The following is an 18,799-nucleotide window of genomic DNA, read 5'->3' on the forward strand; positions in this document are numbered from 1 at the left end:
CATCTTCGCGGGTATTTTTGAGCAACGGGTTATTGGACCATGGGTTTTCATTGCGTGCGTAGTGTACCTTGATCTCACTTTCTTCAAAGAAATACCATCCAGTAGAGTTCGCCTACTGTCGAAAATGGATGCAGCAAGACCCTTAAGTCGTCGCAGCCATATTTGCGCCGTACCATCGTGCTGCACCACTTCTAACTTGAAGAGCCGGATCAGACCTCGAAGTTCTTCTTGTTGGAGAATGGGATAATTAGATTTTTCTTCTGACAGCTCCTTTTGGTCTTGTTGCTTGAACGCCATCGTGAACATTTGCTGCATGACTTGATTGCGTGTGTGTTCTTCTTGCTCATTCATCTGTTCACCTTGATCAAATGTTCTCTCCATCTCGACCACCAGTTCACTGAAGGGGGTTTGTTTCTCTGGTATCCCTTCCGGGTTCTGGCTCTTGTTCTCGGAGGGCTCAGCTTCCGGCTCGATTTCTCCAACTGGTGGTGGTGTGGCTGGTGGTTGTCGTTCCGTTGATTCAATTGCCTCCTGATGCATTGTCTCCACAACCTCTTCTTGTCCACTCTGATCTTCAGCCTTCTCTGGTTCCTTTGGTAGCTTTGTCGCCGTTGTTTTGTCTTGGTGGAGGGCGCCAGGGTCCGGTGGGTGATTTCGGGCCTCCATGGTGCACGGAGATGGCAAGATCGTAGTGCTCCCAATTGAAGACCTTATAGTTTAACCAAGCTTAAACTTCAAGGGTCGCTCGAATGCTGCTCCTTTTGGTCGGTTGGCTAGGTGGTGTACTCCCACGCACCGCAGGTTGGTTCTTGTGCGGCTGGTCGGTCTGCGCGACTGGTCGCAAAAACGGAAGTGCGGAGACTGAGATAACAGATAAAAATAACAGCAGCATTCGTATCTTAGTTACAAGTTAGTGATACCAGAGCTTAACTACGTTTTGGTGGCTGCGAGCGATCCACCAGCTCTGGATCTGAACCACGAGAATGCAAACAAAGCCGTGCTGTGCACGGGGGAAGCTCTGGGTTTACGAATCAGTTTTTCAAATTTCATATTTAAATTTATATGATGATTAAAGTAATTGGGCTTGTCCCTCATTTTTGTGGTAATCAAAACAAAACTTTGCAGCCTTCTTGGAAATAATCAGAAGATGGGTTGTCTTTGCTTTGAGCCTTCGCGTGCTTCCATCGGAAGAGGCTTGGTTTCGGTCCGGTGTGATGCATGCCTGAAGCGCGCGGCAGCGGATCGTCGGCGAATTCGAGCGGAGAAGAGGCGAGCTACAGTAGTGGGGGCTAGGAAGGACCGTAAGCACAATCCTTCCGCTGCTAAAGGGCTGGTATTAATATTGCGGCACTACAGAGGACTGAAAACGTTTGTGATGATGACGACGACGCTGGACATTTTACCGGCGAAGCTCTCGAATGCGTTGAAGCATCAACCACAGCGGTGAAAATAGGTCTTGCTCTGTGTGCTTTTTGCCGCAAAAACGAAAGTGAGCTAGTTCCAGTTGGATGAAACAGAAAGCATGCGCCCGTTAGCTCCGCGTGCTATCGTTGCACCAAACTAGCTTCAATACGACAGGACTGTGAGCTTGAGCTAAGTATATGTAATATTCTAGTATGCAATATTGTAGGTATTTCTGGTTGTTGCTCTTGTGAGTGTGTTTCGTGACCATCATTGTGTTGGATGTGTATTGAGTTACAAGCAACATTCAGTTTTGGTGTGAAATGATTGCAACGGTTTAATGCAGATATAATCTGTTGTGGTGCTATCATTTCAAAGCTGGGAGGGCTTTTGGGATCGCCCCAACAACTCTGGATTAAAATCCCGAGAACAACCAGCTACCATCTACTATCCCATATCTATATTTTTTCAGACCTTTCGCTTGCGACTTAGCGCATTGCGTTGTATACATGACTGGCAGCGTAATTTATTACGGAGCACGTAATTTATAATTAACAATATTATAGGGAAATCCGGTTTGGATCCGTAATTTTAAATTAGTTCTAAAAAACTAATTCGTGATTTGACCAATCACCCAATTAAATAATATTTATGTGTTGGTATCATATTATGATACCAAGCAACGTGGAACATCGACTGGAGTAGGCCACAATTCGCACCGAGGAAAAAAGAATGATGAAAAGATATTGGAGGGGTTAGAATTGGCAAATGACGCAAAAAATATCACAACTTTAGCGCCCACGAAATAACCAAACCATTTCCGAAATATCACCCCGGTCAGATATGAGATGACCGTCATTTCCAGCTGATAATCACTATGACGCGCATCTAGCAGACGACTCGATCCATTCACTACATCAGGTGCGTGAACTACACGCACGCTTCAGCTTAGTTGTCGACGGCGGCCATGTGCAGTACCAGGTCCACGAGGCGGTTCGAGTAGCCCCACTCGTTGTCGTACCACGACCCTAGCTTCACAAACGCGTCGTTAAGAGCAATGCACGGATCGCGTCCAGCGTGCTCGAGTGCTTGTCGTACAGGAAATCGTTCGACACCACCTGGTCCTCCGTGTAGCCGTGGATGCCGGCCAGCCCGCCCTCCTACGAGGCCTTGAAGTCATCCATCGAGGCAGGCTTCTGCAGGCGGCACGTTAGCTCCACTGACATGTCGGGCGACGGCACGCGGAACGCCACGCCTGTCAGCTTGCCGTTCAGCACCGGCAGCACCTTGCCCATTGCCTTGGCGGCGCCCGTCGATGACGGGATGATGTTCTGGCCGCAACCACGGCCGCTGCGCCAGTCCTTGCCGCCCTTCGCCGGGCCGTCCACGGGTTGCTGTGTCGACGTTGTCGCATGCATGGTCGTCATCAGACCCTCCACGATGCCGAACTCACCTGGCCCGCGGTGCCAGCCAGTTGGTCGTGCACGACGCGTACGGGCGCCGAGACGTCGTACTCCTTGTGGTTCACGCCCATCACGTACATGGTCGTGGCGTCCTTGGGCGGCGCAGAGATCACCACTCTCTTGCAACTCCCCTTGATGTGGGCCGTCGTCGCGAACCAGAGGTCCGCCAATACAGTATGATATTGAATTGGGTCCACCGTCCAGTAATAAAAACTGCAATTCCAAGCTAAACAATAATAATTATTGCCTCAATTTATATTGAATTGTTACATAAATGGACAGCTTATATCACTTTAGAGAGGAATAAAGGATTGAAATCGCAATTTTCAAGAGAGAAGGCTGTTTCTTTTTGTGCTAGCTATCTGCTGGCGCGTACTGGAGCGATTCCCCCGTGATTATCTTCTACGTCTGCGTGTGTATTGTATTTACCGACCCTGGCCTCAAGGTTGGTGGTTTATGGGCTATTCTTTCGGTATTTGCCAGTGGGCGCTCTTTTTTTTACAAATTTTATAATTGGGTCAACTTTATATTGTTTTGAGGTCAGCGTAGTACAGTAATAAAAAATTATAGTGACAAAACTGATTAAGGGGATTTGCCAAATTAGTGCACTTTTCAAAGGGCATCAGTCAAGGCGCGGTAGCCGAATGTCTACTGTGAGTTTCAGTGTGCAATATGCATGCCCAGACAGGTGTTTGTTTACTCTCTTTCACAGATTAATTCTGGTATGGAGAGGCTCTTATTGGGTAGTTTGGATGGATTGTAGTGAATGGCCTATTTCCTGCTGATTGCCAGTTTAGTGCTTCTTTTTATCTTAGTATTTGTATGAACCTGAAATTCTCAAACTGGGACAGTGTTTCTTTCGTTCAGTGGTTAGGTAACCTATAATACACGATAAAAACGCAAACACATCAGTATTGAAAGGATATGTATCTTGGAAATAATTTGTCATTTCGACAGTGCTGACAGCTCAGTCGGTTAATGCCGCTGGCTTAATGAGGGCCCTACGGGGAGCAGAGTTGTCGCGGGTTCGAGTCCCCTCGGACACGTTAATTCTCCGCACTGTTATAAAGGTATGATTATCTGCTCATCTGTGTGTGCAATTGACTTACAGGAACTAACATTGATTTGCCTGTCTGTCTTATCTCTTGACTAAACTATTGCTTCAAACAGCGATTGCTCGGGTGCGCCTGGAGCATTTTCAACCTCCGTATGAACCGGTGTCAGTCGGGAACCTTTTGCCGTGCCTTTCGAGGCTTTGCTTGTAGGTTCTCTAGTAGTTCACGGGTTAGCAATCGCCCACCAACTGTCGCTGTCACTGCTTCTTGCCTTTCGTGCGTGGTGGTGGGAGGACGAGAAGCTGTTGTTGGACGTTTTCTTCACGTGAAGCCAAGCGGCTTGCTTAATCGACACCGGCGCCGCTTCATAAAGCGCCTGTACCAGCCGCTACCAACGCCAGTGCCCGTAGTCATCTCAGCGATCGTGCTGGCCTTGGCAATGATTTCCCCACGCTTGGCCGGCTTCCCGACAAGCTGTCGCCCCATTATCCACTCACAAAGGTGTTGCTCTGCCTCAGCTGTCAGGCGTGGTTGAGGGCCACGTCACTGAGACTCCATCGATTCTCCTTTCTTGCGCTTGCCTACCCACTTAATCAGCGTGCGGTAGAGTTTAGCTTGCTTTTGGTGTAGTCTCCGCGCTTCTTGGTCATGATTCTCGGGGCGAGGTCAATTTGGTAGTGATAGTCAAATAGTTAAGCTCATGCCACTAGTTCTAACTGCAAAAGCAGACGAGATAAATCGGGTGGTCGAGAGTTAGCCAACAGGAGCTGTATACATAATGGCAGGTTTTACGGTTTCGAATATTTCATCCAGTAATATACCAGAGCTCGTAGGGTTTTGGCGTGATTGGTCGTTTCTATTAGTGCACTAATATGCTTCTAGTGCACTAAAGTGGCAGATTCCCTTATTTATTGTATTGCACTATTTTCCCCCCGACATCTGTCGTCAACATGTCCGTCGACTCGCACACGTACGTGGCGTCGGCCTTGCCCCACGGGATCTCCGACGGGTTGCACGATGCGAACATGTGGATCGCCTCGCCGGCCACCACCAGGTTGCCGTCCTTGGTCTCCACGGAGCCGTCGAACTTGCCGTGCGTCTAGTCGTACTTGAGCAGGTACGCCATGTACACCAGGTCTAGCAAGATGGCACAACGCCCAAGCTGAGAATGTCTTCTGTACACCCCAATCGGCTCTTTCTACGTAAGACCGTTACGATCACAAGTAATCTTGCTAATAGGGAGGGGGGTGGGGCAGAATTAGCTTTTTGGCGGAAATGGTCACCATATTTTTTATGGTCAGCGGACATAACATTTTGCGAAATGGTTCAGCTATTTGGGTGAACCATTTCCGAAATGACCAACCATTTCTGAAATGGTCGAAATGGTCGAAATGGTCGAAATGGTCGACTATCCGCAAAGGCAAGTTTCACCTCAGTCTTGAATCTTCCCCCGCAGCGCACACAAGGAAGCAGCGGCAATTTGCCTCTTGTTCGCATGCAGCAAGTACGGACGTTGATGTAGCCCGCCACTCGTGTTCCTTTGATTATTTGCAATGAGCTGCCTGCGGTAAGAGACGCGAGGCATGGCTGTTGCGCTCGAGCGTAGATTTTTTGCTTGTGGAGAGCTGATCAAGTCGCCATCGGCATTAACAGGTTCGGTCGTATCGGCCGCCCCGTGTGTCGCGGCGCCATCAAGAACCCCAAGACCAAGGTGGTGGCCATCAACGACCCGTTCTTGGACCACCGACCAAGACGGAAGAGCAAAGTGAATACTACTACTTATATCTTTCCTCAACGGTAGACGCATTTTTTTTTACGTACTGACACAGTACAAAAAATATGCTATCCACGTGAAAACGTCTGGAAGACCAACATCAGGCAGCGCGAAGGTAGTAACGTTTTAGGTTTGTATGTGTGTCGTTGGTAACCCTTTGTTGAATACAATTGTTATATGACGGGTCGCCCCGTAAACTTCTCCTTGAAGCTGTCCCGTAAGCCGCCCCGTAATACGTATCGTAAATTACCACTTTCAAGGATTTCGCGCTCTATCCGTCTCACATGTATTGTGAGAACCGGTTAAAATGCTTATCCTTAGTAGCCCCTTCTTAGATCTTATTTATTAATAAGTAGTCATACCCCTCGCCGCACGATTGCCGAGTAAAAGGTGGACATTCTGCTCCAAGCGCATCTATATCGACTATTCTTGTGTAAATCAATCGCCTAATCTGCACATCCACTCCTGTATGCAGCACAAGGTGATTGGAGCTCGCGATCGATTTACGAATTGATCGAGCTAAATACAACTAATTATCGTCCTTGTGGGTCACAAATCGTTATAAGCTTACATAAACAAGTAAATCGTCGCTGAAGCACGATTAGCTGGCACAGCATACTTAGTAGTCTAACCTTGACATCGCCCAACGTTGAGGAAAGGATAGGACTACAGGTGTTCCTGCCTAATTTGGAAAGGTGGGACCAAAAAGCCTGCAAGGATGCAGGATCTGCGCAGGTTTCGCATAGATGCAAATGCACTGAATTACACTGAAGATAGTAAGTTAAGAATGCGGCGCATCGACATTGAGGGTGCTCTCGAGTCATATTGCACACCATGACCTTCTGGCCAAACGTGAGGCGAATGTAGCACTTCTTGGACTTGTTGCTTGACTTCGTTGACACCGTCATGGAGGTTTTTGATGACTGATCGCGACGGCGCCTCGGCGAAGCAACGTTGCAATAATTAATCTCCATTGGGAGCATTTCACGTGCTCTTGCCAGTAGCTACTTGCAAGTCTTGCACATGCAAGGTGCTTCCCGCGGTGCGACACTTTCCCTTCACTTTTCATTTAACCCACTACATCTCCCGATCAGGCATGAACAAATCGCATTTGGATCTGCTCGTTCTCTGCGAGGTATATTGCGTGACGCAAGTCCAAATTAGGCGGGGACACCTGTGCGTAAAGGGAGGACAGGTTACACAGTGCATGTACACTGTACCTGGTACATAATCTGTATTATATGTGTATGGTATTAGGGGGGGGGGGGGTCGAGGGTCTTGTCGATCTAAGTCACTAGCAGTGACAAGCCGCGACGCACTACTAAGATCGCTATCTGGTTCTTCTGGCTCGTCATTCAGGGCGTGGCGAGGAACACTCCACAAAGGGCTTGTGGGCCTGTTGATCAGGTTGATTGGAGCGCATTCTTGGCCCATTGACTGCGAGTGTGTGGTATTACAGTGTGGCCGTGTCCGACGTTATGGGTCGATCGCCCGATTCGAAGCAGCTATGTACCGTAGCGTCGTTCTCTTCCCTCGTTTTCAAATCCCAATTTCAGCTGCTGCCTGTGGTGTGTTCGATATTTGTTGAAGATCCAGGGTAAAACATCAAGTGCAGCCAAAACAGCAGTAAAAAGTAGAAACGCATCGGTACGTTAATTTAATACTTGTATAATATTGTATAGAAGGTTTTAGTTTTTTATACGTGTATTATAATACATGTATAATTCAATACACGTATTGCGGTCTTCTGTACTTCCAGTTGGAAATTGATGCTCTTCAAGATCTGCGGGCGCTGTCTCTCTCTCTCGTCGCGAGCGTGTGACTTCTTTCCAGTTTCCAATTAGCCGCACGGATACGAGGGAACAGCATCAATTCCGCAATGAAGCTATTCGTCTTCTTATCGACCTTGGTTTCTGCGATGGCAGCAACTCGAGCTAAAGATGTTGCCCAAATGGACGATTCTTCTCGAGACCAGTTCAAGAAAGCTGCATCGGGCCCGGTCCAAAACGTATTTACCTTTGACAGCCTGGAGGGTTCCGAACTACAAGAAGTTATGGACGACAGCCTGGAGGGTTCCACAAGTCTGGACGGTTCAACGGATCAAGAGGTCACGTTCGACAGCCTTGATGTTTCTAGCTCGAGTTCTACCTCCGACAGCCTTACGGGGTCTACTTCTGGTAGCCTCACAGGTTCGAGCCTCGCGGATTCTACCTCCGACAGTGTAGAAGGTTCTACCGCAAGCAGCTTAGAAGGTTCTACCTCTGACAGCCTGGGCAAATCCACCTCTGACAGCCTCGCGGGTTCTACACCTGGTAGTCTGGAGGGCTCTGTCTCCGGCAGCCTTGAGGGCTCTACCGCAGACAGCTCCGCGAGTTCTACCGCTGACAGCCTCAAGGGATCTACCTACGATAGTCTCGTAGGTTCTACCTCCGGCAGCCTCTCGGGCTCTACTTCTGACAGCCTCGCGGGATCTTCCTCTAGCAGCCTCACTGGTTCTACCTCCGACAGCCTTGCAGGCTTCGCGTCTGACAGCGCTGATGGATCTACCTCTGATACCTCTGACAACCTCGCAGATTCTACCAGCCTGGACGATTCTACCTCCGACATCGCGGATAGCTCTACCTTCAACAGCCTGGAGGGCTCTCATGGCCAAGAAGTTACGTTCGATAGCGTTAAGGGTTCTACCTCCGACAGCTTCGAAGGTTCACAAGCTCAGGCAAATGGAACAGAGACTGAAGCTCCGACGCCAGTCCCAACGCCAGTCCCAACACCAGCTCCGACGCCAGCACCGACAGAGGCTCCTACTCCTGCCCCGACGCTTGCCCCGACTCCTGCTCCGACGCCCGCTCCGACTCCGGATCCGGGTCCGTGGGTGGCCAAGTGGATGGACCACGACCAAGTGCAGTCGTACAAACAGCCCGAGCCCGTCACCATCTCCGAAAAGGCCGCCGTCAAGTTTAAACCGCAGCTTCACATTACGAACGGATGTCACCCGTATCCTGCCGTGAGCTGGTGGGGCGAGACCAGCGGTGGTTTGAAACCTGCGGGTGCCCCTAGCTCCAACTGCAAGGGGTCTGGATGGGGATCGCAGGTCTATGGGCGATCTACGTGGTATCGCGGTATGTGGGCCATCATGTACTCGTGGTACTTCCCCAAGGACTCGCCGTCCTCGGGCATGGGCCACCGTCACGACTGGGAGCACGTCATTGTGTGGATCGACAACCCAGAGGTTGAGACTCCCAAGATTTTGGCCGTGACGCCGTCGGCCCACAGTGGTTACTCGCGCCAAGTTCCTCCGAATGCCGACGTCCTCGATGGCACGAGCGTCAAGGTCCAGTATGTGGCTGAGTGGCCCGTCAACCATGCGCTTAAATTCACTACCGACGGCGGTGAGTTCCAGGACCTCATCATGTGGAATCAACTGTCCGAAGACTCGCGCCGAGCACTGAACGCAGTTGGGTGGGACAAAGCCAACACGCCATTTAACGACGGAAACTTTGAGTCGAAGTTGGGGAGGGCGTGGCCGTTTGGTTGATTGTATCATCGATGGATACTCAGTTTAGTCAACCCATTTTGTCGTCGTCGTAATCTTGAGTTGCGTAGTCCAAACTTCGATAGTACTATAATACTTCCTCTGTCCGGAAATAAATGCAAAATCTAGACGTTGACCACGATAAAATTGCATAGACTTCTCCAAATTTACCGCGGAATGGACGAGTGGACGCGTCTGTATTTCGTTTATTCGGGGATACCAACCATGCACACTACTTCGTCCTCTACCGTGTGCAGGGTCTTACCAAACACAACGACTCGGCCGCTTCATTTGAGCAATTTCCGCCACGTGAACAGCAAGCACCTCTGCGACCGATGACTGTGTCTAGGACCAACTTCACGGACGAGAAACGCCAACGCATCATTTACGAGCTTCTAATTCGCTGTAGTGATCTCGTTCTGCCATCGGGAACTTACACTGACCTAGATGAGCGTTGGGACTGTCATCCCAGCACAATTAGCCGAATCTGGAATGTGTACTGCGCAGCTCGAGCCTTCAGGACCCTATAGATGGATGCAAGAGCCGGAAAGCGAAGCATTGCGGAAGGAAGCGTAAAACTGCGAAGAAGCTAAGGAAAAGCTGCGGTCGGTTCCTCTGGAAGATCGACAGGTGAATCGGCGCGCTGCCGCAGCCGCAGGTCTCTCGAAGTACATGGTGGGAGAACTACTCAAGGAGGGAGAGGTCTCGAGACGTTCTACACGGATCAAGCGTTGTCTGACCGACAAGAACAAACTTCGACGCATCGAGTTTGCATTGTCCTTAGTCGACGAGTCACGAATGATGTTTGAGCCGCTGTATAACGTTGTACACGTAGATGAAAAGTGGTTCAATTCAGACAAAGACAAACGCTCGTTTATAATGCTCGAAGACGAAGAACTCCCGGTCAGAAAACGCGAAAGCAAGCGCCACATCCCCAAGACTATGTTTTTGGACGTCCAAGGTAAGATTACTCTGATGATTATATACCCTTTCTAAACCGATGTTACTGACGTCAACTTGACTTCATAGATTCGATCCGCATCGAAACGTATCTGGCCTTTTGCCGAGAAGTACATCGCAAAAAAAAATAGTCGGAATCGACCGAAGGGCACCGTCACCATGCGTAACTTGAAAGGCGTGGATCGGGAGGCATACAAAAGTTATCTGATCAAGTATGTCATCCCAGAAATAAAAGAGCAGTGGCCAAGGAAGGACAAATAGGACGTCATCTACACCCACCAAGACAACGCTAAGCCACACGTCTCCCCAACGGATCCCGACATTTTCGAAGCCCGCTTGCAAGATGGGTGGAACATTCGCCTGTTTTGTCAACCCCCCAACTCACCTGATACCAACGTGCTGGACTTGGGCCTGTTCGCCTCACTCCAGTCCTCTCAAAATCGAGCCCCACTGCGTGGAACCGAGGAGATCATTCAAGCTGTCAATCGTGCGTACGACTCCGTGACTAAGGAAACACAAGAAAACGCGTTTATATCGCTTCAAAGCTGCATGCGTAGCATGTTGCAAGTCAGAGGTGATAACACGTACGCTCTGCCACACATGAACAAGGCACAACTAAGGAAGCTAGGCATGCTGCCAGAAGTGATCGCGTGTGATCTGCAGGTTTACAACAGAGCAGTGGAGCTTCTGCGCAACTCGAACAGGGCAAGCTCCATCTTGTTTCCCGATACCAATGTCCCCTCGTAGTATTTTATCCCCTCCAAATCGATAACGATACAAAAATCACGACTACCAAAACCTATGGTTCTGTCATATTACATACTTGCAATTAATTCCGTCCGGAGGAAGTGTAGCTACGTTGCATAGCAACGAAGCTGTGATGTTGCAAAATCCTAACACGAAATTGAACTGGTTTTCGATTGCCGTCCAGGTAATTGTAAGATCAAGGAATGGTGCTTGCGAAGTGCATCAGGCTTGGTGAGTTATCGGAAGTGTGATACTGGTGTAGATTGACTGGAGCTGCGCCAGCAAAACATCATTTTTTTCTTCAGGGCGACAAAAGATATACATGTACTAGTAGATGCAGTCCACCACAGTCCACCGATAACTTCTCCCGATACCTCTCCAAGGTGCTATTCGCCCAGAAAACCAGCAAAAAGAAGCGCAAGCAAGCAGGTACAATAGTAAGGCGACCAATTTGCGACGACTTGACCTAGGACATTGCGTGGCTGCCGCTTTACTCAACAAAATCCTTGCGCTTTGAACAGATTATCGTAATAAAATACTGACGTGCTGCAACCGCACACATGGATTTTTAATTCTTAAACGGCCAAGCCTTTCCCAGTTTGGGCTCAAAGTTGCCGTCGTTAAAGGGCGTGTTGGCCTTGCCCCAGGACACCGAGTTGAAGGCACGGCACGCGTTCTCGGACAGCTGACTCCACATGATCAGGTCCTGAAAGTCTCCACCCTTCGACGTCATATCGGTGGCGTGGTTGATCGGCCAGTGGCTTTCGTAATTGACCTTGACGCTCGTACCATCGATTGTGTCGGGGTTTGGAGGAACGTACTTGGAGTAGCCACTGTGTGCCGACGGCGACACCGCCAAAATCTTGGGAGTCTCAATGTCTGGGTTGTCGATCCATATGATGACGTGCTCCCAGTCGTGGCGGTGACCTAAGCCCGTGGACGGGGAGTCCTTCGGGAAGTACCATGAGTACATGATGGCCCAGACACCGCGGTACCACGTCGAGCGGCCGTAGACCTGAGATCCCCATCCAGACCCCTTGCAGTTAGCACTAGGAGCGCCCTTGGTCTTGAGACCGCCACCGGTCTCTCCGGCTTCGTTCACCGCAGGGTAAGGGTGGCATCCGTTTGTGATGTGCATCTGGGGCTTAAACTTGACGGCGGCCTTGTCCGAGATCGTGACAGGCTCAGGCTGCGGGAACGGCTGCACTTGGTCGTGGGAAATCCACTTGGCCACCCACGGACCCGGGTCGGGGGTCGGAGCAGGCGTCGGGGCTGGGGTCGGCGCCGGCGTGGGAGGCAGCGTCGGGGCTTCGGTCGCGCGGGGATCAGGCCGCATCGTCCTTTTAATCGTCGGAGCAGGCGTGTCGATCTCCACCTCCACTTCCTGAGAACCCGACATGCTCGACTGTTGCTGCTGCTCCGGCTCGTCCTCCTGCGATAGACCCTTCTTCATGGGTGCAGACGCTCTCGTGAATTTGTTGAGACTCGAATAATCGATGTACTTCACCGGTGGTTTAACCGGTGCTTGTTCCTCCTCCTCTTGCGGCTGACCCTTCTTAGTGCCGGGCACGGTCATCGGCGCCGGCGTCTCCTCCAGGTTCGAGAAATCGATGGACTTCGTCGTCGAGTTAGTCGCTTCTTGGGCATGCACCAAAGCGAAGGCAGCAAAAGCTGCAGCACACAGGATGAGGTAAGACTTCATTGTCCCGAGGCTACGAGTTATTCACGTGAGTGGAAGAATTGGTGAATGGGCAGATGCACTCAGCCCAAACGCTGGTTTTTGTACACACTACTTCGGTGAGCCGTAAGATACAGCGCGTTACCAAGCACAACCTGTTATCTCGCTGTTAGCAGAGCCATGCAACGAGAACCGTAGACCCTTGAAGGTCTCACTAGCTGGGGCCATCGATTCACCGACAAAGCAGCGAGGTGCCGATTCCCCGACAAATCAGGGAGAGACCGGTTTGGCCATCCGCTTGAGCCGGAACGTCTCACAACGGCAACGAAGACATGGTGATCACAGCTGCGGTGCATGGGAACTGGTACAGTACATGCATGTGTTCAACCTGTCTAGCGATTATTTTAATTGCCTTTATCATTCTAATCTGGCGTCCCTCAATTAAAATCACACACAACGAGTTGTGTTGAACGAACGATGCCTTCGGCATGTTGTTGTGCGGTACCGTGCATGGTGTTGTACAGTACATGTACTGTACAGTAACGTTAGTACCGCTTGTTGTAAGTTGCGGGAGGAGCAATCTAGCACATCCCTCCTGCAATCTCACGTAACACATGTACTGTAGAGATTGTATTGACGGTCCGTCAATGGGGACGGCTGACATATAAGAAAAGCAAGCTGGAAAGCAGAACACCCCATTGGGGTGGACTGCTCGCATCGGCACAGAGACGTAAGCGCGATGACCAACTGGTTCTCTGGACGCGGCTGTTGTGCAAGTTTCGGACGGCGAGAACGTGTTGTGACCCCACAGGGGCAAAATTCGTACTGTACCGTATCGCAGACTGCGACTGTACAATACCTGATGCCTTCTTGGGTTTGCTGCAGTAGAAATGCTTTTACCGTACGTGCATTTGGCTCACACTTTCCGGGTTTGGTTGGATGGAACCGTACGTACTGTGCATGCACTATTGTAAATGTATGCACGTGTTGGCACATTATGTAGAGGCTTTAAGCCTCAGGCTTCAGATTTGATCTCGCCATTTATATCACCATGATGTGTTTTCCACACATCCATACAGCATTATAGTACGGGGCATCTCCCAATACTGTATCACAATTGTTTTGTCAAATCTCGTGGTACAACGTGTCGTAATCCGCCACGAGAGTGCTTACGTACACAGTCCATAAAAAAAGTACTGGAACAGTTTCCCTATTCACGCCTGTAATGACCGCACGAGCTACCGTGCTCCGATGCCGCGTCGAAGCGTTCGTGCGCCGGCGCACAGGGAGGAGGAGGAGAGCGCGAACGAAGCCTCCGCTACTTCTAGCTCAGTTTGGTGCACTCAGTACATGTCCAGCACCTACATGTATGTACTTATGGAGGCATCAAATATATCTGCATTTTCTTTGCCAAATTCCTGCTGCGGTCATAACGAGGTGGGGCGCTGTACTTGCTGGCTGAATTGCGAAACTGCTGCCTTGTGTAAAGTGTTGCTCGGTCAACTCATGATGCAGGTTGGTTGCGGCGTCATGCACATGAACCACATCGATTTATCTGAAAGAGAAATTATCGTGCCGGGAACCATCAACAAATGCAACTGTAACTTCTTGAGGGACTGCTCACCTTTACCCATGACGGATCAATAGATGAGCCCCATGTACAGTATGGATGAATATCATCAAATCTCCGACTACACTGTATCTTACTATAGAGCATTTTGGCCAATAGAATGCGTTTGCGGGCATTAATATTTGTTTTATCGAATCAATTACTACATGCATGTAGTTTTGACCAATCACTATTTGTGCAGGATCCAGATCCACACCTCCGACGTATCGAGTCGGAGCGCACGTTTGAGTTATTTTATCCCCTACCAATTGGAAGTTATTCGCATATTTCTCGAATAACAACCGAGCTCCAACATCTCCGACCTCCAATGAGCCTTAAGGATCTAGCACCTGCCAACACGAAACATGCCCGTGAAAATGCGGCACGCTCGTGTCGTGTAGGAACACGCGCTAAATTATATATTGGCACACTTTCCCCACCAACAACACCCACCAAGTCACCGAAGACTCAATGGGCTTGTTAGGGTTAGAACCTGAAGGCCCAGGAACTTTCCCTTGCACCGGGTTGATGTTTCCCCTATGTACAGAGCTTCCGCTAGTCGACCGACGGAAGACTCAGCGTCACTAGCCACGAGCAAAGGCTAGCACACTCTCACACACAAAATACACTTCGCAGGCCCTCAGAAGGAAGGATCCCGGTCTTTTACGGCGTGATACGAGGGTGTCGGAGGTATACTCTGGCGGGAAGAAATAAATGGAGTGCGCTCTCGCTTCTCCAGTTCCTGGCGACGACTCATCGCTATCAATACACCGGCCACTACTGTCTTGGCCCTGCCAGGGATGAACACACGCTACGCCAGTAGATGTGCCCGCCGACAGTCATAATCCTACCTACCAGGTTTACCTTGAGCAGCAGGTCGTTCACTGCAGGCACCGGTGTCGCCCTTGCGTGGTTGGGAGGAAAAGCTGTTCTGTTATTGTTGCCCCAAGGTTTATCTTGTCTTCTCTTAAGTTTCCTATCGATCAATACAAATATCAAGTATAAACGCGTCCGTTTTTGGACCGCCAGTTGTAACTCACGACTCTTCGGCGCTTTCCCTGCGACGTGGCGGCGTTACCGACGACTCAAACGGCCGCTGAAACGCCACCGACGACTGGGGACAGGCGCCGACGACTCATAGGTTCGGATCTTGCCAGTAGGTTCGCACCGTACTTAGCGGGCTGCAACCGCCCGCGCTTGGCTTGGGACCGTCGACGAGTCATCGTCACCGGTCTATTTAGGCCAATCAGCGACTGGGGCGTTTGGTCCAATGACTGGCGATGGGTTGTGACTTGCCAGTTGGTGCCGGCACCTCGAGTCTTCTTCGCCCCTTGTCTCGGCTTTGGATTTTGGCTTCGACTTCATTTCCCGATACCACAACCGCCCCCACCGCGACTCGAGCCGCGTGCTGGTGAGCGTCGGGGCGCTCCTGCGCCATGGTCGGTACCTCGCGCGCTGCCCAGTCCGCCGTGAACTTGGCGCGCAGGGCTCTCGGTGTATCTCGGTCTTCGCTCCAGATAAGCCGTCTTCTCTTGTTCGCTCGCCGTCTTCACTGCTAACCAGGATCTTGGCATCTTGGTCAGTCTTCGCCTGGTCGAGGAAGCCCGCTTTGTGCTGGCTGTCCGCCTGCTGTTCCTGCTACCTCGCAGTCGGCGGTGTCCGAGGATGAGAGCGTTGCTGGGTCGATGGGCAGCTCGTCCACGGTGAGTTTCTTGCCGTCTTTTCGCCCTCTGTCTGCTTCACGCGAGGTGTTGATGCTTGGCGGCTTTGTATGTCTGCTTCACAGGTTGTCCTGTTATCTCCGGGGTTGAGTTCACTCGCTGGCGAGCCAAGCTTCACTGGAAGCTTCTGCTGAGTCGTTCGCGTCACTGGCCTCCTCTCCTGCTGCTCCGTCGGTACGTCTCGCTGACTTGCATTTTGATCTTGAGCTACTGTCGCTTACCTTCGAGGTTATTATCTTCGTCTCTTGTCTCGCAGGACACTTCTCTGGTTGATGCGCCCGTTGGTAATGCCGCTGGCGACTCGGTTGCGATCCTGTCGTCGCATCTAGTTGCTCGACGTTCTACTTCGAGTGCTGAAGCTGGCTGTACCACCACCGACTACTCGCTGATCACGGTGTCGCGTGAAGCTCTCGAACAAATCGTCATGGAAGCCAGTGCTGAGGCGTCGGAACGCGTGATCGCGGTGTTGGGTCCTCGGCTGGATCTCATTGGCCGACTTAATGTCACCCTGCACCAGGGCCCCAACATGCGTGGAGACCGCCACGTGGGCTCTCGCTTGGCTGCCGCTCGCTCGCTGGAAGACGTGGTGGCGGCGGCTCAGCCCAACATGGGAGTCCACGATGACATCAACATGGAATTGGCTGTGATGCGAGGCCAGTTGCATTCCGCTGAAGCTGCGCGTGCTGCCGCCGAAAACTCGGCGATGAAGGAATCGTTCAAGCACGAGAACACCATGGTGTTCCTTAAGCATACGCGCGCGGAGCTCGAGCACTCCAAGAAGGAGGTCAAGCGTTTCCGGGTATTGGAGGCTCACTACCTCCAGGAGATGGAGGGTCTTTGTGGAGCCGTGGATGCGCACACCGAGACGGCCGCCCGCTTGGAGAACCGCGTGAGAGCTGCTGACGACGAGTGCAAGCGTCTGGCTCTCCAGCTCACTCGCGAGCAGACGGCGTTCAAGGTTGCCGTGTCGTCGTCGACAGCACAAAGCAAGCGTCTTCATGATCTTCTGGCTCGCTTGGATACCGGCGATGACTCGTCGTCGACTCGCCACCAGCGCCGAAATGAAGACCTTCAAGAGCAGGTGAAGCGGCTAACGCGCGCCAACCGGACTCTTCGGGCGCACGTCAAGTTTGAAGACATGGACCCAGGCGTCCTTGTGCTGATCTCCGAAGGTTCGTACCGGTTGTTGAGTTGCTGCATGTGCTGGCTCGTGTTATGACTCTGGGCGATGACTCATGTCTTACAGGTTTGTCGGCTGGCGAGTTGAATTGGAACCTGCTGGGCATTAGCCACGAGACTCGGCGAGTCCTCAAGGACATGCTGGCTAATGCCGATCCGTCACGCACCGAGGACGCCATTGCTGTTGACTTGGCTCAAGCTGCCTTCCTGGAATCAGATACTCACGTTGAGTTGTCGTCGGAGGAGCGGTCGGCTGAGGCGAGCAAGACAACGCCGCGAACTCGCGCTGCTGACGTCGAGGCAAACCGTGTTTCGCGCGCCGCGCAAGTTGGTCGTTCTCGCAAGCGCTCCTCGCAAGCGGAGGCCGATTCCCGACATCCGCGTGGTCGGTCAAGTTCCGTTTCTCGCTCGGTGTCACAGAAGCGTCTTCGCTCGTCGTCAAGACGTCGCAGTCCTTCCGCCAGTCGTCCGGGCAAGAGACCTCGCCGCCCCGCCGAAGACTCAGCTTCTGCCACTCGTGGATCCCGTTCATCTTCTTCTCGTCGAGGTGGTAGCCGTGCGTCTTCGGTGGCAGCTCCTGGCGATGCCCGGAATTATGCTCAAGATGGTGAGCACTTGGAAGCGGAGGTGGATGTTGTCGAGTCTTCCGGAAGTGCTCCTGCGGCTGCAGGATCCCCGTCCAAGTCGATGGTGCCGGCTGCAAGTGATTCCGGAGCTTCATCATCCAATGACATGTCGAAGCGGAAATCCAAGGGGCGATGGGCCCGTTCTCAGCCTTCTGCCGGTCCGTCAGCTCGCGCCGTTTTCTCCGGAAGCGCGGCCAAGTCTTCGTCGGACAGCTCGCCTGTTATTCCTTCGCGCAAGTCTTCTCGTGTGATGGAGTCGTTGGATGAAGATGTCGCCTCGTCAAGCACTCTTTATCCTCCTTCCGAGCAAGTTCACGTCGACTCTGGCGCTTCTCTCGAGTGGTTTCCAGACACTGGTTCGGAGGCAGAAAACTTGGTTGTTGAATCTGTCATTGAGTCGCCGGAAGTCGTTCCCGAATCCTCTTCTGTCCTGGGGCTTCCGGATTCTGAGTCGTCGGGAGCGGCTCAGTGTGTTGATGCAGAGCCCCTCCTGCTCCACCGAAGACTCAAACGAGTCACCGACAACGTCGCCGTCCTTCTGTTCCACGCCAGTCTACGTCTTCCGGAAGCAGTGGAATCGTCGCCACTTTGTCGTCCACCCCTGGGTCGGATCCGAGTTCCCAGATGTAACGGGGTTACACGCACAAGTGGCTACAAGCCACTTGTGATTTTAACAGATAGGATATCTGTTAAAAGTTTTAGATACTTCCTCACCTTGGTGTAAGACACACCAATGGATACATTGAAGTGGGCCACCACAATGAGTGGTCCACACCTACCTAAAGATCCTATTGGTAGAAAGATGCTGCTTTCTACCAATTAGAACCGTGCATATTGACGGGGCTCTGACAGCCAGCCACTGTCAACCCCTTTCATAGATGATAAACAGTTTTTAGCAGATTGAGGAGGAAGATCAATTCACAAACAATACATTTCTCATTTTACCTTAAACTAGCTACTTGGTGTTTTATTTGATTTATATTATACTTGTGGACTCAAGTATAATTGATTCAAATTATTAATAAACTCCTACGCTTCGTCATACACGTAGCGC

The 18,799-nt window shown here is 51.3% G+C and overlaps 3 protein-coding genes across 3 annotated transcripts; 1 reads left to right on the forward strand and 2 right to left on the reverse strand.

Annotated features, from left to right (window-relative positions):
- Window positions 1–2,561: 2,561 nt before the first annotated feature.
- Window positions 2,562–2,944, reverse strand: IUM83_14012 (glyceraldehyde-3-phosphate dehydrogenase; the record flags this gene model as incomplete). The annotated part of the gene is made up of 2 exons (XM_067938727.1): window positions 2,562–2,795; window positions 2,855–2,944. The coding sequence occupies 2 exons, from the start codon at window positions 2,942–2,944 to the stop codon at window positions 2,562–2,564; spliced, it is 324 nt and encodes a 107-aa protein (XP_067787553.1).
- Window positions 2,945–7,611: 4,667 nt separating this feature from the next.
- On the forward strand, window positions 7,612–9,228 carry IUM83_14013 (Necrosis inducing protein NPP1; the record flags this gene model as incomplete). Its single annotated transcript, XM_067938728.1, has 1 exon — window positions 7,612–9,228. One exon carries the CDS (start codon window positions 7,612–7,614, stop codon window positions 9,226–9,228), a length of 1,617 nt encoding a protein of 538 aa, XP_067787491.1.
- Window positions 9,229–11,500: 2,272 nt separating this feature from the next.
- Window positions 11,501–12,634, reverse strand: IUM83_14014 (Necrosis inducing-like protein NPP1 type; the record flags this gene model as incomplete). The annotated part of the gene is made up of 1 exon (XM_067938729.1): window positions 11,501–12,634. The coding sequence occupies one exon, from the start codon at window positions 12,632–12,634 to the stop codon at window positions 11,501–11,503; it is 1,134 nt and encodes a 377-aa protein (XP_067787460.1).
- Window positions 12,635–18,799: the final 6,165 nt, after the last annotated feature.

The sequence above is a fragment of the Phytophthora cinnamomi genome, assembly GCF_018691715.1.
Source record: "Phytophthora cinnamomi strain GKB4 chromosome Unknown Contig60, whole genome shotgun sequence".
In the NCBI taxonomy this organism is placed as follows: domain Eukaryota; phylum Oomycota; class Peronosporomycetes; order Peronosporales; family Peronosporaceae; genus Phytophthora; species Phytophthora cinnamomi.